Source organism: Ochotona princeps, chromosome 4, assembly GCF_030435755.1.
Source record: "Ochotona princeps isolate mOchPri1 chromosome 4, mOchPri1.hap1, whole genome shotgun sequence".
Lineage (NCBI taxonomy): Eukaryota > Metazoa > Chordata > Mammalia > Lagomorpha > Ochotonidae > Ochotona > Ochotona princeps.
This window is the reverse complement of record NC_080835.1, coordinates 71,134,034-71,159,771: the sequence shown is the minus strand read 5'-3', so window position 1 is coordinate 71,159,771 and position 25,738 is coordinate 71,134,034. Positions and strand designations below refer to the sequence as shown.

General features: G+C 50.4%; 2 protein-coding genes across 15 annotated transcripts in view; both read left to right on the top strand.

The window, feature by feature from the left end:
• Positions 1-11,973, top strand: part of ARCN1 (archain 1) — a 33,332-nt gene extending 21,359 nt beyond the window's left edge. Inside the window, exons 6-10 of the mRNA XM_004585131.3 lie at positions 2,257-2,422; positions 3,269-3,416; positions 4,049-4,157; positions 8,441-8,645; positions 10,105-11,973. Coding sequence (XP_004585188.1) covers positions 2,257-2,422; positions 3,269-3,416; positions 4,049-4,157; positions 8,441-8,645; positions 10,105-10,194 — 718 coding nt within the window. The 3' untranslated portion in view covers positions 10,195-11,973. The remainder of the gene's footprint in view (positions 1-2,256; positions 2,423-3,268; positions 3,417-4,048; positions 4,158-8,440; positions 8,646-10,104) is intronic.
• A 5,037-nt stretch (positions 11,974-17,010) lies between these two features.
• The window catches only part of PHLDB1 (pleckstrin homology like domain family B member 1), a 43,182-nt gene continuing 34,454 nt past the window's right edge, over positions 17,011-25,738 (top strand). For 7 of the 14 annotated variants that reach the window (XM_058663815.1, XM_058663817.1, XM_058663811.1 and 4 more), the window contains exons 1-4: positions 18,852-18,988; positions 22,892-22,972; positions 23,957-24,080; positions 24,799-24,969. In XM_058663815.1, coding sequence (XP_058519798.1) covers positions 18,944-18,988; positions 22,892-22,972; positions 23,957-24,080; positions 24,799-24,969 — 421 coding nt within the window. In that variant the 5' untranslated portion in view covers positions 18,852-18,943. Of the gene's footprint in view, positions 17,289-18,850; positions 18,989-22,891; positions 22,973-23,956; positions 24,081-24,798; positions 24,970-25,738 lie in introns of those variants that run through there. The other 7 variants (XM_058663810.1, XM_058663808.1, XM_058663806.1 and 4 more) reach the window with 3 other exon arrangements.

The window sequence follows — 25,738 nt, the reverse complement described above, 5'->3', positions numbered from 1 at the left end:
AGTAAGAATGCCCGTATCACCCGGGCCCAGTAGCGTGTCCTAGTGGCTAAAGTTCTCGCCTTGAATGCCCCAGGATCCCATATGGGCACTGGTTCTAATCCCGGCAGCTCCACTTCCCATCCAGCTCCCTGCTTGTGGCCTGGGAAAGCAGTCGAGAATGGCCCAATGCATTGGGACCCTGCACCCGTGCGGGAGACCTGGAAGAGGTTCCTGGTTCCCAGCTTCAGATCAGTGTAGCACCGGCCGTTGCGGTCACTTGGGGAGTGAATCATTGGACGGAAGATCTTCCTGTCTCTCCTCCTCTCTGTATATCTGACTTTGTAATAAAAAATAAATAAGTCTTTTTTTTTTTTTTTTTTTTAAAGATTTATTTTATTTTCATTACAAAGTCAGATATACTGAGAGGAGGAGAGCTAGAGAGGAAGTGGAGCTGCCGGGATTAGAACCAGCGGCCATATGGGATCAAGGCGAGGACCTTAGCCACTAGACCATGCTGCCGAGCCCTAAATAAGTCTTTTTAAAAAAAAAAAAAAAAAGAATGCCCCTATCTCCCTCGCAATACTTGCATTCCAGTCTTCACTGACTTCAGTCACCAGCTGCATTTTTTTTTAAGATTTATTTATTTTGGGCCCGTACGATAGCATAGCAGCTAAAGTCCCTTGTCTTGAACGTGCTACGATCCCATATGGGTTCCAGTTCAAATCCTAGGGGCCCCGCTCCCCATTCAGCTCCCTTCCTGTGGCCTGGGAGATCAGTTGAAGACAGCCCAAAGCCTTGGGAATTTGCACCCATGTGGGAGACCCGGAGGAAGCTCCTGGCTCCTGGCTTCGGATTGGCTTAGCTTCAGCTATTGCAGCCGCCTGGGGAGTGAACCATTGGATGGTAGACCTGCCTCTCTGTCTCTCCTCCTCTATACCTGCCTTTCCAATAAAAATACATAAATCTCTAGCAGTTCGAGTCCTATGACTCCAGGCCTTGCCTGCCTGAGCAGAACTCCTACCATCCCAACAGCTCTGACTACGATTACAACCCCAGGGGCCAACCGAACAGCGGCTTCGGAGCCAGCCAATACAGAGACTCTGGGACCTGGCCCACGAGTGTGACCCGCTGGACAGCTTTCTGTGGGGCCTAGGCCGGGTCCAGGGCCGCTTCTAGGACCGGGGCAGCTCCAGCAGCCCTTTCATGCCGGCCTCCTTGGAGTCCCTGTAAGACTCAAACTGCTGGAGATTTATGTATTTTTATTGGAAAGGCAGATATACAGAGAGGAGGAGAGACAGAGAGGAAGGTCTTCGGTCCGATGGTTCACTCCCCAAGTGGCCTCAATGGCTGGAGCTGAGCCAATCCGAAGCCAGGAGCCAGGAGCTTCCTCTGGGTCTCTCACACTGGTGCAGGGTCCCAAGGCTTTGGGTCATCCTCAACTGCTTTCCCAGGCCATAAGCAGGGAGCTGGATGGGAAGCGGGGCTGCCAGGATTAGAACCAGTGCCCATATGGGATCTCATAGTTTTCTAGGTGAGGACTTTAGCTGCTGCGCTATGGCGCCAGACCTACCAACTGCCTTTTGATGAGCACTCTGGGAGGCAACAGATGATAGCTCAAATATCTGGATCCCTGTCACCATTGTATAAGGCCTGGGTTAATTTCCCGGCTTCTGGATTTAGCTGGCCCAGCCCTGACTTAGGAGCATTGGAGAGTGACTAGCAGATGGAAAACTTTCTGTGTGTCCCTCTCTTTGTTTCCCTGTGTCTCAAACAAGAAGAAGGCAAATATTAAAACTTTAGCCCCGCTTATTCCCACCTACCTCAGAATTCATAACCAAAATGTTTTTTTAATTGGGATACACATGTGGAGCAAACAGTGTGTTCATCACTTGGGATGCCTGCGTTCGATGTTAGAATGGTCTGCTTGAGTCCCGATTACCCTACTTCCCATCCAGTTTCCTGCTGATGTGTACTCTGGGAGACAGTAGATGATGGCTCAGGTGGATGGGTGCCTGCCATCCATGTGGGAGACCTGGACAGAGCTCTAGGTTCTTTCTTTTCCTGGTCCAGTCCCGACCCAACCCTGGCTTGATGCAGGCTTTAGGGGAGTGAACCAGCAGGTGGAAGATTGCCTTTCATCTGTCTCTGCCTTCCAAATTGAAAAAAAAAAAAGAAATGAAAGAAAAGTTAAAGGCTAATCACCATTCAGCTTGTAAGAAAAGTTGTTCTGTTTTGGTTTCTGCCTTTCTGAACAAATTTATCACTTTGTCATTATAGTGTACATATGAAGATTGAAGAAAAGATCACACTGACGTGTGGACGAGATGGAGGATTACAGAATATGGAATTACATGGAATGATCATGCTTAGGATCTCAGATGACAAATTTGGCCGAATTCGTCTTCATGTGGAAAATGAAGATAAGAAAGGGGTGCAGCTACAGGTGTGTGGAGTCTTCAGATTGAAATTTTTTAAGATAGCTAGTGAAAGATCTAGCACAATATTAGCTAGAGCCTTTTTGTTTTTACCAGAGAACACAAAATTATTTGTGTGATGTAACTAGTGGCAGTCTGCCACGAAATAGGAGACCTGGTAAAGCTGTTGGCTTCATCCTGGACCATCTCTGGTCATTGCAGCTATTTAAGGAGGGAACTTTGTCACTCTGCCTTCCAAATAAATAAATTAATTGAAAAAAATTTTTTTTGAAGTTGTAATTGGAGTAGGTGTTGTGGTGCAGCAAATTAAATAAGTACTTGGAATGTCTGTATCCCATGGACTGAATTTAAGTCATTGCTACTTTGTGCTTGCCCTTTTTTTGTCTTTTTTAATTTGAAAGAGAGGTCTTCTGTCTGCTGGCTCACTCCCCAAATGTCCACATCAGGTAGGGCTGGATCAAGCTGAAGCTAGGAGCCAGGAGCTTTTTTGGGGTCTCTCACATAGGTGGCAGGACCCAAGCACTTGGACCATCCTGCACTGCTTTCCCAGGTGCATTAGCAGGGCACTACGTTGGAAGAGGAGCACCTGGGACTTGAATCAATGCCCATGTTGGTTGCTGTTGTCAGAGACAGCAGCTTTTCCTGCTAAAGCATCTAGGAGGCAGAGATGATGGCCCAGGTCCCTTGGGTCCCTAGCACCTGGATGGAGTTCTTGGCTCCTGACTTTGGCCAGCTCAGCTGGGGCTGTTGCAGGCCCCAGACAACGTTTAACTGCTGTACCCAACACCTATCTTCCAGTGGTTTGTGTCCTGTCTACTGTGTCTGAACTTCTAAAGTTTCTCTTTTCATTTCAGACCCATCCAAATGTGGATAAAAAACTTTTCACTGCAGAGTCCCTAATAGGATTGAAGAATCCAGAGAAGTCATTTCCAGTCAACAGTGATGTAGGGGTGCTAAAGTGGAGACTACAAACCACAGAGGAATCTTTTATTCCACTGACAAGTAAGTGCCTCTGGCTTGCTTCACTAAGTTGGTATATGTGGAAATCTAGAAACAGTCCTGGCTGTTTACTATAGCAAAGTTCTTTTTGACGAAATGACCTTTTTTCATCAAAATCAAAAAAGAATTACACCAACATTGTGGCCTAGCAGGTAAAGCCATCTGGTTTGTGTCCCAGCTGCTCCGCTTCTGAACTGCCTGCCTGCTAATGACCTAGGAAAAGCAGTAGAAGATGGCCCAAGTACTTAAGGACTCAAAAGATACTCCTGGCTTTGGCTTGTTCCAGTGCTGGCCACTGTAGAAATCTGGAGAATGAGCCAGTGGATGGAAGACCTCTGTCTCTCTCATTCGCACTGGAAACTAACTAAATAAATCTTATTAAAAACCCAGAGTTTTATTAGGATCACTATTTTAGATGTGTAGATTATGGGCCATGTAAGCCTCAAGGGACTTTGAAAATAGATTTAGTATTTAATCATGTTAGTTTTTAATATTTTCAGTTTTAAAACTTGTTTAAATATAATTCAGGTTAAAATGTTGTCAGACCTGACGCTGTCAGTACGATTTCATTTGCTTTCTGAACTTGTACGCACTCTTGTACTAATATTGAATGACAACTTTGTTTTGCTCCTCAGTTAATTGCTGGCCTTCAGAGAGTGGAAATGGATGTGATGTCAATATAGAATATGAGCTACAAGAAGATAATTTAGAGCTGAATGATGTGGTTATCACCATCCCACTTCCGTAAGTGATGTCTTCCACATAATTGTGTTCCTTACATTGGACTTATAGGACTGTGTTTTGGAGCTCCTTTTGGAAGCAGCTCCTGGCTGGCTTTCTGTGACTTTCTGTAAATGGCAGTAATACTCTAGGAATGGGAGTTGGGTGAGAGAGAGGAAGGTACTAAGTGACCACAGGACACAAAGGGATGGTGAGAGATGACTTAAATGTTTTATGACTTGATTATGATATTTGCAAGACTATATACCTTTGTCAAATGGATTGGACTATACATTTTGGAAGGGGTAAGTTTTGCTTACTTTCAAGCCAAATCAAAAAACACTCTGTTAGTTCCATGTCTGTATTTTCAGATGTTGATCCTCAGCTTTTTCATGTAATAATGAAGATGTCCAGAAGGAGGAGCCACTTGCCAGTCAAACTTTGTCCATTTTGTTTGACAGTTTTCAAGAAAATTAAGTTTTTTTTTTTTAAAGATTTATTTTATTTTTATTACAAAGTCAGATATACTGAGAGGAGGAGAGACAGAGAGGAAGTGGAGCTGCCGGGATTAGAACCAGCGGCCATATGGGATCAAGGCAAGGACCTTAGCCACCAGGCCACGCCGCCAAGCCCAAGAAAATTAAGTTTAATAGATTGAATTTTCTTTTTCAGTTGCTCTATAAATTTTCATTAAAACTGACAGTGTGTAGAAAAAAAAGACAGTATGTAGTGAAGGAAACTTGATTTTTATCAAAACAAGGTATTTTCATTTGAGTAAATGTTCTGATAGCTTTATTAAGGTATGTACTTCATGGAGTAGACTACACGTATTTAATTTATGTAGTTGAAGTTTTAACATACATAGATCTGTAAAGCCATCAGCACAATCAAGATAACAGAACTGTCTGTCATTCTGAAAAATTCAGTTCTGTGTTTTTGTTGTGCACTCTTGGCTTACGAGGCATCTTTGGAAACCCCTCTACCTTCAGCTTCTCTTCTCAGTAGCATTTCCACTAAGTGTTCACTGTTCATCAGTGAGTTCCCAGTTCTCATCACCTGTCAAGCTGAACTGTGATCACCTGTAAATGTATTCTTAGTGCATCTGCACTGATACGCTGCTTCAGTGCACACAATGGCACCTGATACGGCACTGGTGGAGGGTCTATTCAGTGAAATCCACCCTGTTCCTGCACTTGACTGCTTGGACTCTACTACTGCTCCGGGTTAGATTAAATACATCAACAGGACAGGCATTTCTATGACTGGGTTCACCTCCTGAGTTCTTGATGAGCTCCCCTTCCTACCTGGCTACCAGTGGAGCTTTAATTGTCAGTTGCTGCTAGAGTATCTCATCACTGCAACACCACTTGCTGTTTCTGCTGCTTCCCTGTGTCCATGGGTCTCCAAGTGTCCCTCTGCTATTGGCCTGCCCTCTTTGCTCTGCAGAAAAAATCGTGTATTTAGAGGGGTCCTCCATCTGCATCCCTGGCATCCCATATGAGCACTGGTTTAAATCTTGACTTCTCCACTTCAAGTCTAACTCTCTGCTTGTGGCCTGGCAAAGCAGTGGAGGATGGGCCAAAGCCTGGGGACCCTGCACCAGTGTGGGAGACCTGAAAGAAGCTCTTGGATCTTGGCTTCAGATCAGATCAGCTCCAGCCATTGCAGCCAATTGGAGAGTAAACAGCAGACGAAAGAGCTTTCTCTCTGTATCTCCATCTATGTACATCTGGCTTTCCGACAATTTTTACATTAAATCAATTAAATGACTTAAAGTTTCATTTTAAAATTAATTTGGTGGGAGAAAAACAGTGACAGAGGGGAAGAGAAGTCTTCTACCTTGGTTCACTCCCCAAATCCCTTCATCAGCCATAGCTGGGCCAGACCTAAATCAGGAGCCAAGAATTCCATCCGGGTCTCTCAGGGACCCAAGTACTCCATTATTTTCGGTTGCTTCTAAGGTAGATGATCCGAAAGCTGGATCAGAAGCAGAACAGCTGAGACTGGATCCCAAGAACTCTGCTATGGAAATACAGGCATCCCAGGGAGTGGTTTAACTTGCTATGCCAAATGCCTGACCCTTTGTTCCATTTTTTGATAATTCAGAGCTTTACAGACTTAGGTTTGTCAGATAGGGGTTTGTTTAAGATTTATTTTATGTTTGTGTGAAGGAAAGAAGGAGAGATGTTCGGATTACTGGTTCATTCTGCAAATGGCCACAGTGACCAGGGCTGGGCCACACCTATGGCAGCAGCCAGGAGCTTCATAGGTCTCCCATAGGGTTGCTAGGACCCAGGCACTTAGACCATCCTGCATTGTTTTCCCAGGCACACTTATCAGGGAGCTGTATCAGATGTCAGCATTACAGGCGGTGGTTTAACCTATTTTACCATAGACTGGCCCCCGAATCTGATTTTAGTCACTCTTACTTCTGTTTTTTTAAAAATATGCCTATCAAAAAGTAACCATCTGGGCCCGGCATGATAGCATAGTGGTTAAAGTCCTTGCCTTGAACGCCCCGGGATCCCTTATCCTGGCAGCCCCACTTCCCATCCAGCTCCCTGCTTGTGGCCTGGGAAAGCAGTCAAGAACAGCCCAAAGCCTTGAGACCCTGTATCCACATGGGAGACCTGGAAAAGCTTCTGGCTCCTGGCTTCGGATTGGTTCAGCTCCAGCTGTTGCAGCTGCTTGGGGAGTGAACCATCGGACAGAAGATCTTCCTCCCTCTCTCTCCTCTTCTCTGTATATCCGCCTTTTCAATAAAAAAATAAATCTTTAAAAAAGGGGGAGTAACTATCTTGGTCTGTACAGTTCAGTTACTCTTTCAGAACACTTTATGGCTGCCTTTAAGTATTATAGGATTTGGGTGTTCGTGACAGGTAGGGTTTTGTTTGTCAGGATTTATTTTACAAGATTATTTTTAGGATGCCACAATTTTTAGGCTTCTCCATCTACCCCATAATTGTGGTTATGGTGGTTTCCTGTGTCTTAGTTCAGTTTTGGAATAGTCGCCAGAAGAGACTGCTAGCATTTTACTCCATTGTCTAACACTGCTTGAACAGAACAAGAATTTGAGCAAGAGCAAAGAGAAGGAAAATTTAAAATCTAGGACATTAAAATCAATAGGAAAGAGTTAACATATTCTTATGCCACCCGTAAGATTTTGTCTCCCTTATTTACTCTGCCCCTAAACAAGCCTTCAATGTCACTGGTGAACTAAAGCTTGGTAAATTTAGAATGTGTAGGAGTAGGTGACACTGCTTGTGAGCCCTGTGTGGGGATGCTAAGTGCATCTTAACTAGCCATGCTTCTCTTACAGATTGAGGACGCTTTACTTACTTCGTTCTCCTAGCGTGTTCATTCTGTTTTGCCCAGGGGTAATTGTGCTTTCACCTACCACAGTTCACTTGTTATGTTGTAAATCAAGTAAGTCCATTGCTGTTGACCTCCCTACATTTTGAAACATTCTAGAGTCTTTTGAAAATACATCTTCTTAAAGGCTTGTGTTAATCTCCTTTGTTAATACTTAAGTTCTTCCTTAATATTATCGACCTGCTTTTTCTTCTGGTGTCATGTATGAGGTGAATTAAAATCCTTCTTAAAACTGTGGCAAATTATTAATGCAGGATTTTTTTTTTTTAAAGATTTATTTTTATTGCAAAGTCAGATATACAGAGAGGAGGAGAGACAGAGAGGAAGATATTCCGTCCGATGATGCACTCCCCAAGTGAGCCGCAACGGGCCGATGCGCGCCGATCCGAAGCCGGGAACCTGGAACCTCTTCCGGGTCTCCCACGTGGGTGCAGTGTCCCAATGCATTGGGCCGTCCTCGACTGCTTTCCCAGGCCACAAGCAGGGAGCTGGATGGGAAGTGGAGCTGCCGGGATTAGAACTGGCGCCCATATGGGATCCCGGGGCTTTCAAGGCGAGGACTTTAGCCGCTAGGCCACGCCGCCAGGCCCTAATGCAGGATTTTTGAAAACATACCCAGCTCACGTGTTTGTCACTATCCATCCTCTGCTAACTCCCAGGTCTAGTCCATAAATTGAAACAATCTACAGACCTACTTGTTGAGCATTGTGTTTGCATGTATCTTTCCATAAAAAGAATTGAGTGAAACCTTGAGTCAAGGTGCTAGGTCTTTTATCTTTCAAGTTATTGGGGAGCCTCATTTTTTTTCTAGAACTGCACAGAAATTGCAGTTCTAGAGGCAAAATTTCAGGAACATAATCAAATTTGGGATTGATTTTTCTTGGTAAAGTTCTAGCTATGGACAGTTAACTTGACTGGATGCTTTCTCGTGACAGGTCTGGTGTTGGTGCACCTGTGATTGGTGAGATTGATGGGGAATATCGACATGACAGTCGACGAAATACCTTGGAGTGGTGCCTGCCAGTGATTGATGCCAAAAATAAGAGTGGCAGCCTGGAGTTTAGCATTGCCGGGCAGCCCAATGACTTCTTCCCTGTTCAAGTTTCCTTCATCTCCAAAAAGAATTACTGTAACATACAGGTAACCCATTCTAATAGAGAGCATATATAGAAAGAGCCATAGGGCAGGTGCCAGGTAGAAAAGAGGGCTCCACAGTGCAGAAATCAGAAAAGCTGGTGTCCCCAGATAATTCTGCTTCTTACTTATATGATCATGCTCAAGTCCCATGCCCACCTCAGTTTTCCTCTCTAGATCAGAAGAATTCAGTGTGCTTATGTGTGAAAATACTTACAGATTATGCAAAATGCAAGATTTATTTTATTTATTTGAAAGAGTTATAGAGGAGTCTGGCATGATGGCTCAATTTTTTAATTCTCCCCCTATTAGTGCCAGGATCCTTTATGGGCATCAGTTCGTTTTTCACCCTGCTCTACTTCCCATTCTACTCTGTTTATGGCCTGGGAAGGCAGTAGAGGATGCCCCAAAGCCTTACGACCCCGCACCTGCATGAGAGACCAGAAGCTCTAGGTGCCTGGCTTCAAATCAGCTTAACAAGAAGAAGAAAAAGAGTTACAGAGAGTGAGAGATCTTCTATTCACTGCTTCACTCTGTACATGACTGCATGGCCAGGGCTGGGCTAGGCTGAAGCCTGGAACCTGGCACTTCATTCTGGTCTCTATGTTGGTTTAAGAGCCCAAGGACGTAACTAATTTTCTGCTGCTTTCCCAGGTGCATTAACAGGGAGCTGGATTAGAACTAGAGCAATCAGGACTCAAAATGGTGCTCATGGTGAGATAGTGGCACTGCAGGTGACAGCTGACTCTCCCATGCCACTGCAATTATCCAAGTTTCCTCTTTTTTAAACTCTTATGTTAGAAAATCCTTTTTGCCTAAGCACTTTTGTTATTTGATTTGTCCCCCAAGCGGCCGCAACAGCCAGAGCTGAGCCGATCCGAAGCCAGGAGCTTGGAGCCTCTTCCAAGTCTTCCATGCGGGTGCAGGGTCCCAAGGCTTTGGGCTGTGCTGGATTTCCCAGCCCACAAGCAAGGAGCTGGATGGGAAGCACGGCTGCTGGGATTAGAACCAGTGCCTATATCGGATCCTGGAACATTCAAGTGAGGACTTTAACTGCTAGGCTACTGCATAGGGCCCAATAAATCTTTTTTTAAAAAGAGACGACCAGATGAATGATGTTGGAAAATTATAACATTGAATTTGGGGTCTGAGTATTAATTGATCATCTGGGTAGATCTGTGAATCTTCATTGGTTTCCTAAGGTAGGTCTGGTGGCTGCAGGTCATTGTGGAGCTTTGCCATCAGTACTGCTGTGTGTCTCATCCCAGCTGTTATCTTTTGGCTACAGAGCAGATTTATCATGTTAGTGAGAAAGTGATACCGCGAGCTGCAGTTCTGAATTGAACACATTTTAATATTTCTAAGTTGTTTTTTTAATACCGCTTTTCAGGACTTTGTTCTGTAATAATTTAGCTAGAATCTTGGAAACTCAGCCTCCTTTCCCTGACTCACTCTCTCTTCCTAGGTTACCAAAGTGACCCTGGTGGATGGAAACAGCCCCGTGAGATTTTCCACAGAGACCACTTTCCTAGTGGATAGGTATGAGATTCTGTAACATGAAGAAGAGGGAACAGAAAAGAAAAGTTGTCGAATAAAGAAGCTGACAGTGGCTGAAGAGGTTTCCCAAATGTAGAGCCGTTGGAGACCCTTGTTTTCTGATACAGTGCTCGACTGCGCGCAAGGACCCTCAACTCGCCCCCAGTGTTTCAGTGTCACAGAGACGTTCTTTGACAGAGAAATGACACAGACATAAGGGAAAGGCTGCTGATTTCTTTGGCAGATATTACTGGCCAGCAGGAAAGCAAATTCTCCAGAGAATGCCCCTAATTAAATGCCACCTCTGCATTTGCCCTAAGCTTGCTCCTTTATTTTAATCTCTAAGTATAGGTACATTTCATACTTTGTTTTAAAAAAAAGTTTTCTTTGTAGAAGATTTTAATCTTTCCTTCTTCCCTTTACCTCCGGTTTTTTCTTTGCATACATTCAATCAAGCACTGGGATCATCTGTATTTGGGCACTATAGTTGTCTGGCACTCCTGGAACAAGTTTAACCCATTCTTGGTTTTTGGACTATATACAGGTGAACTGAGTAAGGAGATTGAGTTGTCTTGTGGCATATTTCAGTATGCATTCATCCCTCCATTTCTTTGCCAGGTTTTCCTGTTAACGCCTGTCCCTCCAGTTTAGAATAGTACTGTGAATCCTACTTGTCAATATTAAAAATAACTGAGAAGTAGCTTTCAAATGACACAATCCTGTCAAAGATGTTTTAGAGAGAAGAATGGTTATGTTCATTTAGGGACACCCACTGCAATCATGTTGCCTCCTGGTGTTACCCAGGCTTACAGTTCTTCACATTTTAAATACTTACACTGAAACATGCTAGTTCATTCTTTGTAGCCCATGCACATTCCTCAAGTTTACCACCTGCCTCTTTTTGGTTGCTCTGTCATCATTCCCCTCCTTGCCGGCAGAAATGAGATTATGATTTAGAAGGCTGTGGGTTTAGGGAGTTCATGTACCAGTTCCATTGGCCCAGAACCAGCAAAGAGACTCCATTTCTACCACTAGCTCTGTAGCATTTCAAGAGACCGATGATTCTATTGCTATGCAGCGATTGCCTGTATATATCCCATTTTTTTTCTAGCCTGCCTGACATTTTCCACCTGTCTCCTGTCTTGGAGCTTCTTTCTTTTCCTCCTCACTGAGTATCATCATGTGATGGTGGCTTTTAGCTCTAGCTCATCCATTCCTTTTTCAATCAGCCAGCCCAGCCTTGTTCTTCAGGCCAGTATTGCACTTAACAAGGGTAGAGAAAGCATTGCTAGGAGGCTGCAGTGGGCAGACATGGTGCATTGGACCTGCCACACCCCTGTCCTGCTGGAGAGTGCCACTCCCCATTGGAGCAGCCCCTGGTCCTCCTGCAGAGGGTGCTCCGTTGGGAGCGCAGCAGCTGCACACCCGGCCAGGGATGGAACTGCTTGCCAAAGAAACGTCTGGCCTTTCCCTTTCCCTGATACATCAGGAAGAATCCTTATCACTAGTTTGGTTTCCACACAAGGTCTTTCTGAGGAAGGGAATTGGAAAAAGAAGTCTGTCATGTAGTTAAGTAGGCAAGATATCTCTTATTAATCCATTTTTGTTGAGAGTTCCTTGTCCATATGATTTTTTAAAGTTTTAATTTCATAAAAACTTTTTGTTCTGAAATTACTTTTGGGGTAATATTTAAAATGAGAGACGTTTTGTAACCCTGTAAAATACATAGGGAATATAACATTCCAGTGTACACAGAGAAGGCAAATTCTTTAATCAAATAAAGCATATTATAAAATGAGATGCTTATTGGATTTTTTTTTTTTTAAGATTTATTTATTTTTTATTACAAAGTCAGATATACAGAGAGGAGGAGAGACAGTGAGGAAGATCTTCCGTCCCATGATTCACTCCCCAAGTGAGTGCAGTGGCCAGTACTGCGCCGATCCGAAGCCGGGAACCAGGAGCCTCTTCCGGGTCTCCCATGTGGGTGCAGGGTCCCAAAGCCTTGGGCCGTCCTGGACTGCTTTCCCAGGCCACAAGCAGGGAGCTGGATGGGAAGTGGAGCTGCCAGGATTAGAACCGGCACCCATATGGGATCCTGGGGCGTTCAAGGCAAGGACTTTAGCCACTAGGCCACGCTGCTGGGCCCCCTTATTGGATTATTGGCTCACACTAAGATGGCTGCTGACTCAGGATGCTGTGTTGGGATCTAAGATGGAAAATTAATGATACTTTTTTTTAATCAGATTTATTTATTTTCATTGCAAAGTCAGATATACTTAGAGGAGGAGAGACAGAGAGGAAGATCTCCCGTCCAATGATTCACTCCCCAGGTGAGCCGCAAAGGGGCCGGTGCGCGCCGATCTGAAGCCGGGAACCTGGAACCTCTTCCGGGTCTCCCACGTGGGTGCAGTGTCCCAATGCATTGGGCCGTCCTCGACTGCTTTCCCAGGCCACAAGCAGGGAGCTGGATGGGAAGTGGAGCTGCCAGGATATGAACTGGTGCCCAAATGGGATCCCGGTGCTTGCAAGGTGAGGACTTTAGCCGCTAGGCCACGGTGCCAGGCCCTCAAGGCGAGGACTTTAACCACTACACTATGACACTGGGTACAATACTTTGAAACAAATTTATTCATTTGGTGTTATCACAATAGCCTAATGACTAAATTGTTGCCCTATAAGCTCCAGGATCCCGTATGTGTACTGGTTCACATCCCGGTTGCTCTACTTCCCATCCAGCTCCCTGTTTGTGTCCTGGGAAAGCAGTCTAGGACAACCCAAAGCCTTGGGATGCTGGACTCATGTGGGAAGCCCAAGGGAAATAAAATAAATAATAAAATTAGTAATGAATAAATAATATTTACTTTTATTGGAAAGTGAGATTTAGAGAAGGAGCAACAGATCCGTCTGCTGGTTCACTCCCCAAGTAGCCGCAATGGCTGGAGCTGATCTGGCCAGGAGCCAGGAGCTTTCCCTCAGGCTTCCCACGCGAGTCCAAGGTCCCAAGGCTTTGGGCCGACTTGTGCTGCTTTCCCAGGCCACAAGCAAGAAGCTGGATGGGAAGCGGGGTTGTTGGGATTAGAAGCTGTTTCCAGATGGGATCCCAGCGCATGCAAAGCCAGGATTTAGCCACTAAACTACCATGCTAGGTGGGGGAACTAAGGCTTTTATGTTGTAGCCTTTGGAGGAATGAAAGTGAATGCTCTGTTCTGGCATGGTGGCCTAGCGACTAAAGACCGTGCCTTGAACCTGCTGGGATCCCATGTGGGCGCCGGTTCTAATCCCAGCAGCTCCACTTCCCATGCAGCTTCCTGCTTGTGGCCTGGGAAAGCAGTTGAGGATGGCCCAAAGCCTTGGGTTCCTGCACCTGCATGAGATACCTGGAGGCATTTCCTGGCTCCTGGCTTCAGATCAGCTCAGCACTGGCCGTTGCAGTCACTTCGGCAGTGAATCATCGGACAGATCTTCCTTTCCGTTTATCTGATTTGCAAAAAAATGAATCTTTAAAAAAAATGAATGCTCTGAATTGATCCCCCTCTTTACTGTCATTGCAACCATTCTCCCCACCCCCATTCCCTCTTGATCCTTTCAGAAACTGTGCCTTGAGCTGCTCCCAGTGTGAAAGGAGCTGGGGTCATTGTCTTGCACTTTAAAGCCTCCGCCTGTATCACGGGTATCCCAGCTGCTCCGCTTCTGGTCCAGCTCCCTGCCAATGGCCTGGGAAAGCAGTGGAGGACAGTCCAGGTGGTTGGGTTCCTGCACTCACCTAGAAGGCCTAGAAGTCCCCAGTTTCTGGCTTCAGTCTATCTCAACCATGGCTGCTGCAGCCATGGTGTGGAGAGTGAACCATAACTTGTTTTTTTCAAATTCCTATATTAAAATGCACATGTTGGTTGTGTACTGTGACTACCCAAGGCAAACAGTATTTTTTGGGTGTCTAGCTGACTCTCTTTTTAGATTTAGTTGTATTTGAAGGAGTCATTTTAGATAAAGAGAGAGACTTTCCATCCACTGTTCACTCCCCAAGTAGCTACAATGGCCAGAGCTGAACTGACACAGGAGCCAAGAGCTTCCAGGTCTCCTACGTGGATATTAGGTCTGAAGGCTCTGGACCATCCTCCAGTACTTTCCCAGGCCATAAACAGGGAGCTAGATAGGAAGTGGAACATCCATATGGGGTGCTGGCATTTGCAGGTGGAAATCTAGCCTGTTGAGCCACCACTCTGGCCCCAGCTGGCTGACGTCTTAGGCTGGAGAGTTAGTGATGGATAAGAAGATGAGCCTTCAGGGAGGGAAAAAAAAGGACTACCTGACAAACACAAGAAATCTAGCTACCAGGAAGTTTTCAGAACCTTGGGCCACTCCTCATTCCCTACCAGGAAGGACGCTTTCTGCCTTGCAGTTCCTAGGTCAGTGGCTGCATGATCTAGTCTAACTTCAGAAAGCTCCTCTGGGTTTACTTTGTGTGATTAGGTTGATTATCAAACTAGGACAGGGGCTGGCGTCTCAGACCAGCTCAAGTCTCAGCTGCTCCACTTCCCATCCAGCTCCCTGCTGATGTGCCTGAGCACTTGGGTCCCTGCCACCCACATGGGAGACTCAGATGGAATCCCAAACCTTTGGGCTGGACCAACCCTGGCTGTTGGTGGCCATCCTTTCTTCTGCTCAAATGAATGTGTGTTGTTTCTCTAACTTGAATCATGAACCGATACAGGTATACAAGACCAGTCTTCTACTGAATTTCTGCCCGGTCTTGAGTGCATGCTAGCTTTGGGTGAAGGTATGCATGATGCCGTTTCCAAGGCCAGCTGAGAACTTCTGCTCCTGCGTAGCTGAGAAAAGAAGGCTTGCACTCCTCCCTCTTCCCCAACCCTGTTGGACACAGGGAGGGATTAACTTGGTGTCATGGCTGTCACCACACCGACACTAACAAAGCCTAAGGCCCAAAGAAGGCAGAACTTTGGGAGAGGGTGTATATCTTTGGGAACTGCAGGTTGGGGCATCAGCAGTTGCCTCTTTCTGGAGTACAACTTGAGAGATGCATAGGGAGTGTGCCAAGGTAAAGTTAGAAGGAGTGTGGAAATCCACTTTTGAGGTGCAGAGCCAAGTGCAGAGGGCCTCAAAAACAGGCACTCTTCCACACCCAGCCTTTGCCCTCTCCCGCTGCTTGCATTTCGGAAAGTCTGAAGCATGCCTGGAAAGCTGTTTGCCGACCTCTTCTCATCCCCCCACTCCACCCCTCCCCTGCGCTCCCAGCTGCTCGACCTCTTGCGTAACACAGCACTGAGTTTTTGATGGGCTCCAGATGTGGAGTGGGATGAGGGTGGAGGGTGGGGGCAGTAGGGCTCCAGTCCCCTGAGTGCTCTAACTGTGGGAACCCAGAGGCTGGACACAGCAGGAGGGGACACATTGCACAGAGCCTTCGCCATGAGCTCCGCTGCTTCCCGAGTTGTCAGGACAGTGGAAGAGGTTAGAGGCCATTTCAATCCCCCGGGGCTGCAGCAGGCATGGGCTTAATTATTTTTTGAAGTCCCTCCTGGCAAAAACAGTAAAAAGGAGCTGGGATGGTAAAGCAGAATTGAAAGTTTCTAAGAGACCTCTAAGTCCCTTTTCTCCAATATTGGATGCTGGCATACAGGACAGAGCAGTTTTGGGACTGATGCCTTCAGGTTTCCTGGTACAGTTTATGCTAGGAGTCTGATTTTTCCACCACCACTGTAGGCAGCAGCAAAGCGTGCCCCCTCTCTCTTCCACTGCGTGACTGCAGCCAACCCAGCCGTGGGGGGCCGCCTGCTCAGGCCAGCCCTGTCAATGAGTGACCAGAGATACCCGCAGTGCAGCCTCCTGCCGTTCCGGAGTAAAGCCACCGAGAACAGGGTGTGACCATCCCAAACTGGATGCTTTATTTTCTGTTCTCCCGCATCCCCGCCCCCCACACCGCCCCCACGTCCCACAAGGTGGAGCTTGGGACAGACCTGGGGATTTTCTGCCCCTTCGTTTCTTCAAGCAGAAACAATCTCCCAGGTTTCACCAGTACAGGTTAAAAAGGCCCAGTCTCGCAGATGGAGCTCCCTTGAGCTGTCCCCAGCCGGTCTCCTGGGAGGAGAGCTGGCTTTGCAAGGTGAGGATTCGCTGTCAGCGTCGGGTTTCCTGGTGGGAGTTGTGAGACAGGAGGACATCTGCGGGTTAGAGCACTGCCTTCCTTCGTAACCTCTCTGTGTTGCTGTGGGATGCTGCCCGCTAGAGCCTGCCTCCCAGGTGCATCTGCTTCTCGGCAGGTGGGAGCTCTCTGGGGCCACACACACTTTCACGTGCCTTCTCGGCTCATTTCCAAGGCTGCTGCTTCCTGGTGAGGGCTTGGAACAGGGTGAAGAGGAGGAGGAAGGAATGGGGCAAGGTCAGTGTCCCCTCTGCAGATGTTCTGGAGCAGATGTTGAAAGTGCTGTTCCCTGGGAGCCCTGGAGGCTCCAAGCAGCTAAAGCGAAAAGGTAAATAATCCAAGGGAGAGGTGCAAGCTGACTGTCCCCAACAGCTCATTGAGAGGAGCCTCAAAACCTTGGGTGGAGGGTGGTCTGGGAGAGTCCGGCGCGGAGAGGGTGGAGTGTGTGTGTGTGTGGTGCGCAGGGTGGTGCAGAGCCCAGCTGTGGGGATGAACAAAGCGGGCGCTGTGCAGGCGGGGGGGGGGGGGGGAGGTGCTGCTGTGGGAAAGGGTGGGTGGGGGGACCTTGGACTGCAGCCCCACAAGGGCGTCTTCTCTGGCTAGCCAGGCCGGCCAGGACGGGGGTGGAGGCGGGGATTGGGGGGGGGGGGCGGGACAGGCTCGCTCTCCTCCTACTCAGCGAGCTCCCAGGGAAAAGCAACAGTGTCCTCCTGAGCCCGAGGCCGCCGCGGCCCAACCGAGCTGAGACCCCGGTGTCTCCCCCTTACAGCACACACACCTACCAAACCCGGCCCCGGTGAAGGGCACCCCTTCCCCTGACGTTTGCGGGGGCCCCATTCGCAGCACCTCTGCGCCTGGGCCAGGCGAAGCCGCGGGGCCCCGGCCAAAGTCCTCAGCTCAGCGTTGGGCCTGGGGGCTCGGAAGAAACCCGCACAGGAAGAGGGCCACCGCAGGTGAGTGTGCAGGCTCTGGCGACCATTGGGGCCGCGGCGCGCCCAGGCGGCTGGCTTTTGCCCCCCTTGACTCGCCGCCAGGGGGGGCCCTCGCGCGCCTCACCCTCCCCCCTCCCCCGGGAGGGACACTTGCCAGGGTCTCTCGGGTGTCGTGCGCGCGCGGGCCCTCGTCCTGCAGGGCCCCACCCCCTGCCTCTCTCCGCCATCAGCGGGACCCCCGGGCAGGGGGGGGCTCCCCGGCTTGCCTCCTGGAAGGACAAGAAAGACATGGGGGGGGGGCGGGGGAGTCCGGCTCGGAGACACGATGGGGAGCTTGGGGGTGTGGGGTCTGGAAGTGTCCAGGAGGTGGGCAGCGCACCTGGGGCCTGCCAGGCACTCCTCCAAGCTCCACGTCTTTAGGGCCCGGAGGCCACATGGGACACATTGGAAAAGTGAGTCGCAGGCTCTGGTTCCACAACAGCTCGCGCGGTCTGGGTTTGAATCCCCAGCGGAGTTCCCCGGAGCCCAGGCTCGGCCAAGTCATCGGGCTCCCCCCGGGGGATGGGGAAGTGCCGGCGGGCGGCGGGGAGGGTGGGAGCTGCCGTGCACAGGGTGGTTGCCGAGCAGCCCCACGACGCTTCCGGCGAGGCACTTGGCCCGGCCACCGCGGCCGGCGTAGGAGGGATCCAGGGCGCCGGGGCGGAGCCGCATTCTGGGCCCGTTAGCTCAGCCGTCGCGGTGGCTCCCTTGGCTGACTCACCGGACAGCGGGCTCACCCGCAGTGGTCACACAAACACGCTCCTCACTGCGCGCGGCCCACCCCCTGCAGCCGCTCCTTCCTCGGCGCGCCAACCTCACTCACACACACACACACACACACCAGCACCAGGCCGCAGCGCTGTGTCCCGGGGGACCCCGACCCCATTCCGCCCTGAAGAACCGGTGCGTGTGATCGCGGCCGCACACGCAGCCCCTCTCCGTGCTGCAAGCGGGCGGGCGTCTGTGGGGCCTCCCTTCCCCCCCTCTTTTTTTTTTTTTGTTTAATTTGCCCCTGGAGCAAACAAGCGGCTCCTTCTCCCCGTCGGCCCCAAAAGAAAAGGCCGCTTGTCCGGCTGTCAGGGGCGAGCGGGTGGGGCTGCCCAACACTGCCGCCTTGTCCCACTCGCGGCGGTTCCCGGAGAAGGGGGAGCAGAGGCCGCTTTCTAGCGGGGACCGCACTTGGCCTGGCCGCTTCGGATGAGTGCACCTTTCCGGCACCCCATCAGACGGAACCCCAATCACAGGCACGCACTCCAAGCCGCCCACCTTGCTTCCCGCTCCATCCCTGGGCCTTCTGGTCGACCCCTCCTCCCGTTCCCTCTCGCCGAGGACCCCCTGCCCCTAGCCTTCTGCTCCCCGGTCCACATCCCTGCGCCTCCACTTCCTCGCCTGTTCGCTCTTTAGGCCCCCTTTCTTTTCCTTGCTTTTTTTCCGCTGCATTAATTTTCCTAGTCCTTGAGTAGTCTCCGCCCCGGGGCCTAAGGAGCTCCACTCCGGCCCCCGCCCGGCTCGGACGTCCCGCCCGCTGGGCTCCGAGCCTCAGTTTCCTTCCCGTCCTGGCTCCTTCCTCAAGGGCGGATGTGCGCCGGGCAGCCGAGACCTTTCCAGCTCGGCCTCGCAGGCCGCCGGCCACAGCCATGCGCCGCCCGGGGCGAGGCTTGGGTTGGCCCCCTAGAACTCAGGTGAGGGACCGAGCGACCCGCAGACGCTCTCGGGGACCTTTCTTCCTGGGGCTGGCTTTGTATCGTTCCCCTTAGGCCATGGAGGTCTTTGGGCTTGTTGGCTCACTTTGGGCCTCTGTCCACCCTCATACGGGAGCCGAGATCCCCGGGGGACACTCAGCTCCCCGGAGCAGGAGCGCTCTCGCCGGGCGTGGAGACCGGATGGTTCGGGGTCGCACCTTCCAGTCCCGGTCTGGGCTGGCCGCACTCGGGGGTCCGTGCCTGTCGTTCATCCCATCCAGACACCCAGACCTCCGCCACCCTGCTCCCGCAGGGCGCTGGGGCGCTACTGCTCTACTTCTGCGCCGTAGGACCAGAGCCTGCACAGATGGGACATGGCGGGGTGGGGGTGAGGGGCGCAGCTGAACCGGCTGGGGTTTTCTTAGGTCGCAGCGGCGGGCAGGGGGGCGGAGCGGGCAGGGTGGGCAGTTAGGATTCCCGGGAGTGGGCGGAAGATACTGAGGGGTAGGGGATGAGAGACCAGTGGATGCAGACGGTCAGCAGGTACCCTCACTCTGCGCTCAGGTCAGAGTTGGGGGTCCGAGAGGAGAGGGCGCCGCCAAGTGGCGGCTCTGCGGCACCTGAGTGCCTGGCCAGGCTGGTCAGGTGCCTCCACCGTGCCTGGATTAGGTTTCGGGGCTGGGACCAGAGGCTGGCACCTCCCGATCTCTCCATCTTTTCTTATCTCCTGCCCACACCTCTCCTTATCTCTCCCTCTCCTTTCACCTCCTTATTCCCCTCTCTGCGTTCCTCTAGCACTATCGTTCCCTATCAACCTTATTCCTTTACAATCTTTATCCCCACTTGAAGTCCTTGGGCTGGCAGATAATTGAGCATGCCCACAGCTGCCTCCCCTCTCACAGATGACTAGACTGAGATCTGGGCCCCAGAACTGCCTCTCAGAGTCCCGCAGCTGGTAGTCATTGGTGTGTTCACAGCATTTGACACTTAAAGGATATTACTGAATATAGTACCTGAATCTCCAGGCAGCCCCATCAAAACAACAAATAGCTTTATAGATTACAAGATCCACCGAATTTAAGTATGCCATTAAGTATGACTGTTACTCTATTTACAGAGCTGTGCAGCTCTTATACTCTGATCTTAATTTTGAAAAATTGAATGTTTCAAAGCAGAGAGACAGATCTTCCAGCTGCCAGTTCTCTCCCTAAGTGCCCACAATAGCCTGTGTTGGGCCAGGTGGGAGCTGGGAGCCTGGAACTCAATCCAGAGTCTCGCATGGGGTGGCAGGGAGTTGAGTACTTGGGCCATCACCTGCTACCTCGTAGTGTATGCTTTAGCAAGATGCTGGAATTGAGAGTAAAGCCAGGGCCTCTTGAACGCTGAGCCATATGCCAGCCCCCACAATCTTAGAATGTTTCTTCTTTTTTTAAGACTTATTTTATTTGGAAGGCAGATTTAGAGAGAGGAGGAGACAGAAAGATCTTACATCTGCTGGTTCACTCCCCAAATGGCCACAACAAATGGAGCTGAGCTGATCTAAAGCCAGAAGCCAGGAACTTCTTCCAAGTCTCCCAACATGGGTACAGGGGCCCAAGAGTTTGGGCCATTCTCGCTTTCCCAGGTGATAAGCAGGGAGCTGGATGGGAAGTAGAGCACTCGGGACATGATCTGGCACCCATATGGGATGCTGGCACTTGCAAGATGAGGATTAGCCAATAAAGCCACTGCACCAGACCCTAAAACATTTCCATTACTCCCAAAAAGAATTCTGTGCTCCTCTTTGGACCCTCAGCCTTAAGCTAGCACTGGTCAGTCTTGCTGGGTTTTGTTTTCAGTTTTCTGGAAGAATGCCTTGACAATCAAAGTTAAATATCTTGTCCACATCCTGCAGTTAAAAAAGTCAGGGTTGAAGTCAAAGCTCCTGACCACAGACGTGTCTCTTTCCTTCAGCACTATGATGACTTTTCTGATCCTCCTCTTTTGCATAAACATTCCATTCCCAACCCACGGGATCTGTCTCTCCTCCCACAGCGGAGGCAGAAGGATTTGCCCCAGGCTTAGGAAAGCAGTACAGCAGTCTCCATCCCTGGAAAGCCTTCCCCATGGCCCAGAATGCCTGGAGACGTGCCAGGCCAACTAGGGACCTGGTGTTAGGTTAACGGACTCTGCCTTGTCTTTGCCTGGGCGGCCTTGGGGTGGGCCCTGTTTTGGCCTCTCTTCCGCTAGCTTGGGTGGAAATGATGACGGAGGTGACGCAGCCCAAGCACGGAAGGGTGGAAGCCGGGAGGGTAAATATAGTAATTCCATGGACCAAGGCCCTGGAGACCTGCTGCCAGACTAGGCTGTTCCTTGGAATGCTGGCTTCTCCCCATTTCTTTCCAAGTCACCTTGGAGGTGGCTGCAAGACAGAAAGGAGGGAAACCCTGCCATCCTGGAGCTGCCTCGTAACCCCCTCCACACTCCCCTCCACTTTGCCAGGAACGTTTTAGCAGCACTTGGCCAAGGGGTGGACATGTATGCACTTAGAGGTCCTGATGCATTTCTCAGCTATACCAAGGCAGAAGCCAGGGAGAGAAGCAAAAAAAAAAAAAAAAAAAAAAAAATCCCGTGAGCAGAATTCACCTGGTAACTTTAAAGTCCACACCTTCCCTTGGTTCTCTGGGCCTAAGCTTTCTAGAGTACTGGACCCAAAAAGGTGTGTGCTCCTTCTGTTGGTCACCCCCTGAGGGTTTTTTTGTTTTTAAATTATTTTTATTTGAATTACGGAGAGGAAAGAGGTTGGGAGATCTTCCATCTGCTGGCTTACTCCCCAAATGGCCATGACAGCAAGAGCCAGGAGCTTCCCCCATGTGGGCCCAAGGACTTGAGCCATCCTCTGCTGCTTTCCCAGGTCATGAGCAGGGAGCTGGATGGGAAGTAAAGCAGCTGGGACACGAACTGGCGCCCACATATGATGCTGGTGTTGTGGGTGGAGGAGTAATTTGCTCTGCCACAGTGCTGGCTCCCACCGTTTGGTTTTAGCTGAATGTGTTTGGGTGAGGTTGCTTTCTAGGAAGGGAAGAGTGTAGGAGTGCAGACATCCATGGATGGCAAGGCTGACTACCCCCATCTCAAGGTCAAGGGCACATGCCCTGATGAGACTTGGGGAACAAAACAGGAGAGGATAGATTGATGGGAGAACTGCTTCAGCCCTGTGGCTTGCCTGGGGAACCTCTGGCTCCCAAAGTCCTTAGGGGGCTGCCCCACACTCTGTGTTTCCCACAAGGGTTTATTCCCACCTCCTGACTTGAGGCTCCAGGTGGTTGGTGGCCTTCAGTGGCCAGGGAGCATACGGAAGCACCGAGATGCAGACTGGACTTGTGACAAGGGCCAGAATTGGTGTGATGGCCAGGCAGCGATTGCAGGTGAGAAATTATCTGTGCCCGGGGTGCACCTAGCCCTCTGTGCTCCCTGCAGTATTCCCCCAGCAGGAGCTTGTTGAGACTGGTGGTGCCCTGCCCTGCCCCTTCCCCACCCACCCAGAAGACACTACTGCTGCACCTGCTGCTCTGCCAGAGGGGAGAGGGATGGCTTCTCCTGGTTCACTCCCCAGTTGTTCCAGAGAACCAGGACTGTATCTAGCTGAAGCCAGGAGCCATGTGCTCCATCCAGGTCTCCCACATGGGTGGCAGAGTCCCACTCAGGCTCCTTGAGCCATCAGGGCTGCTGCTTTAAGAGTGTGCATTCGCAGAAAGTGGGGATCGGGACCCAGAGCCAAGAATAGAACCTAGATGCTCAGCTATGGGATCTGGGTGTCTGGAACGTCATCCCAACAGCCGGGCTGAGCACTCACCTCAAGAACACAGTGCTTTTCTTCTGCCCTGACCACCAAGCTTCCCCCTGCTTCTGCTGTGTCCCCAGGAACTCTGGAACCCTAGGACCATGGATGCTCTCAACAGGAACCAGGGAGGCCCTGGAGGCAAGACCCAGGCAGTGGTGCAGGTGAGTAGGGGCAAGGCTGTGGGGCAAGAGGCCTTGCAGTGAAGGTAGCTTTAAGCCATTCTTTTCTTTCTTCGTTTAAAAAATTTTTTTAACTTTTTTCTTTTCTTTTTTTCTTTTTTTTTAATATTCATTTTTATTGGAAAGGCAGATTTGACAGAGATAAAGGTCTTCCATATGCTGGTTCACTCCTCAAACGACTGCAATGTTCAGAGCTGGGCTGGTCCAAAATCAGGAACCAGGAGCTTCCTCCAGGTTTCCCATGCAGGTGCAGTGTCCCCAGGATTTGAGCCATCCTCCACTGCTTTTCCAGACCATAATCGGAGAGTTAGATCAGAAGTAAAATAAGCAAGACACAAACTGGTGTCCATATGGGATACTGGTGCTTACAGGTGGAGGATTAACCACCACACTAGTCCCAGCTCAAGCCCTTCAACTTACCTGTGGTCACAGCCTGAGGAGGGGGCAGCAGTTCTGTCCTCCTTGGCCTTCTCCAGGTCCTAAGCTTATTAACAGTGCAGTCTTAATCTGAATCAGGTTAATTGGTTCATCCAGAAACTCCTCTTTGAAAGTCAGAAAGCAATTTCAGTCCCTAGGCTGCATGGCTATCCTGACCCCTGCCTGATGCCTCCCTGGTGACCTGGCATGGTCATGGCAAGTCACAGGCCAGTGGACAGAGAACTTGGGAGCTTGACTGGCCTCCCATGGTACTCCTCTGCTCCCCCCACCTCAGCCGCATGCCCCTGTTTGTTTCCACAGACAAAAGGGGCAGCTGAGCCAAGATTTGAGATAAATCCAGTGGGACAAGTTAGTGGCCTAGATTCAGATCTCATTACAATTTCAGGGGAATCATGCTGTGCGTAAGGGTTCCGACTCAGCCTTTCGACACCCTTGGAGCTCTGTGGAGAGGAGCAGAGTCTGAAGAGGGTGCTGGTGTGACGAGGGTGGTCTCCAATAATGCTTATCCCTCACCCCCACCCCCTGCAGAAAGGGCCCTTGGACTTGATCGACACAGGCAAAGGACTGAAGGTGCAGACGGACAAACCGCATCTGGTGAGCCTGGGCAGCGGGCGCCTCAGCACGGCTGTCACCCTCCTGCCGCTGGAGGAAGGTGAGTTGTGGACAAGGGAAAGGACACCTGGCCTGCCCACCTGCCTCCCTGCCCCCATCCTCTTAGGCATTCCTGCCCAGATGTCAGGCTCCTGTTGCTGTCTGCCAGCCACCCTGCGGGAGTCGGGGTGGGGGTGGGAGGCTTCCCTCCCCCTCTCTGATAAATGTTCTGGCCCTGATTAGAAAGAAGGAGGAAAGCAGCCCGTGTGGCCAGGAAGAAGTGGAAGCCCTGCCTCCATGGCCTGGGAGCCTGGATGGTGAATGAGGAGATGGGAGTTGGAGAAGCAAGATCTCCCAGGATAAGACCCTGGCATGGCCCCCTTCTTGTGCCCTCCCTCTTTTGCCTCTCCTGGCTGCACTTGTTGCCAGGGCGATAGCACATTCCCCACATTCTCCAAATACCAGTCCCAGGGGCTCTGCCACGGGGAGGGGGTGCAGGTGGCCGAAGGCAGAGGAGAGAGGGAGATTTAGAAGGAAAGAGGGGAGACAAGGAGGAAGGGGGGACAAGGCAAAGGACACACAGAGGGGCACAAGAGGGGCTGCACACAGGCTCCTCCCTTCTCTCTGTGCAGTGTGGCCTCCCCCGTGCCTTCTCCGGGGACCTGCCTGTGCTCAGGGGCCCACCAGGGTGGCGGAGGTAGACGTGTATTTCTCCCATGGCCCTGCCTGCCCTGCTCGGCCTAGCAGTCCCTCTGACTCCATTTGCCTCTTTTCTCCAGGGAGGACAGTAATTGGTTCGGCAGCCCGGGACATCTCATTGCAGGGCCCGGGCCTGGCTCCAGAGCACTGCTACATCGAGAACCTTCAGGGCACCCTCACCCTTTACCCCTGTGGCAATGCCTGCAGTATCGATGGGCTCCCTGTCCGCCAGCCCACCCGGCTCACTCAGGGTAAGGTTTAATGCCCCAAGCCGATGGGGGTCTGCATTGAAAAGCTTGTACATGTTAGGGGCAAGGGAAGCCTTCTGTGATGGTCACCATGGCAACTACCAGAGTGGCCATAAGGGGATAGGATGCTCGGGTGCACCTGCATGTGCCTTGACAATGTCTCACACTCCTTTGGCATCCAGACATGTCTTCCACCTGCTAATCCTTCCCTGGTCATCCACACCTGCTTCCCCACACCACAGGGAGATAGAGTCCTTGCTGTCACGGGGCCTGGGCTCAGGTGGAGTGAGCAAGGGCAGTGAGCTGGAATCAAGTTCCTTGTTGCTTAATACCTAGAGCGAAGCTTTAAAAAAATATTTGTTTACTTATATATTTATGTGAAAGGTAGACACACGAGACAAGGGTCTTCCATTGACTGGTTCACTCACCAAATTCTTGCAATAGCAAGGTGGGTGACAGGGACCCAAATACTTGAGCCTTCACCTGCTGCCTCCCCATGGTGCACATCAGCAGGCAGATGGAACTGGAAAACAAGCTGGGACTCAAACCCAGGCACTTCAAGGATGGAATATGGTACTCCAGAGAGCACCTTAAGCTGGGACCAAACACCTGTCCTGTTCCTTCTGAGAAGCAGCAGAGGACAGAACTTGTCCTGGGGATGGGCCAAGGGTAATATCTGATGGCTGGATCAGATACCGCCATTCCTGGTACAAGGCTGTTGACTGCGGCATTGGGGTTAAAGGTATGGGTGCCAGCTTAATTCCCAGAGCCA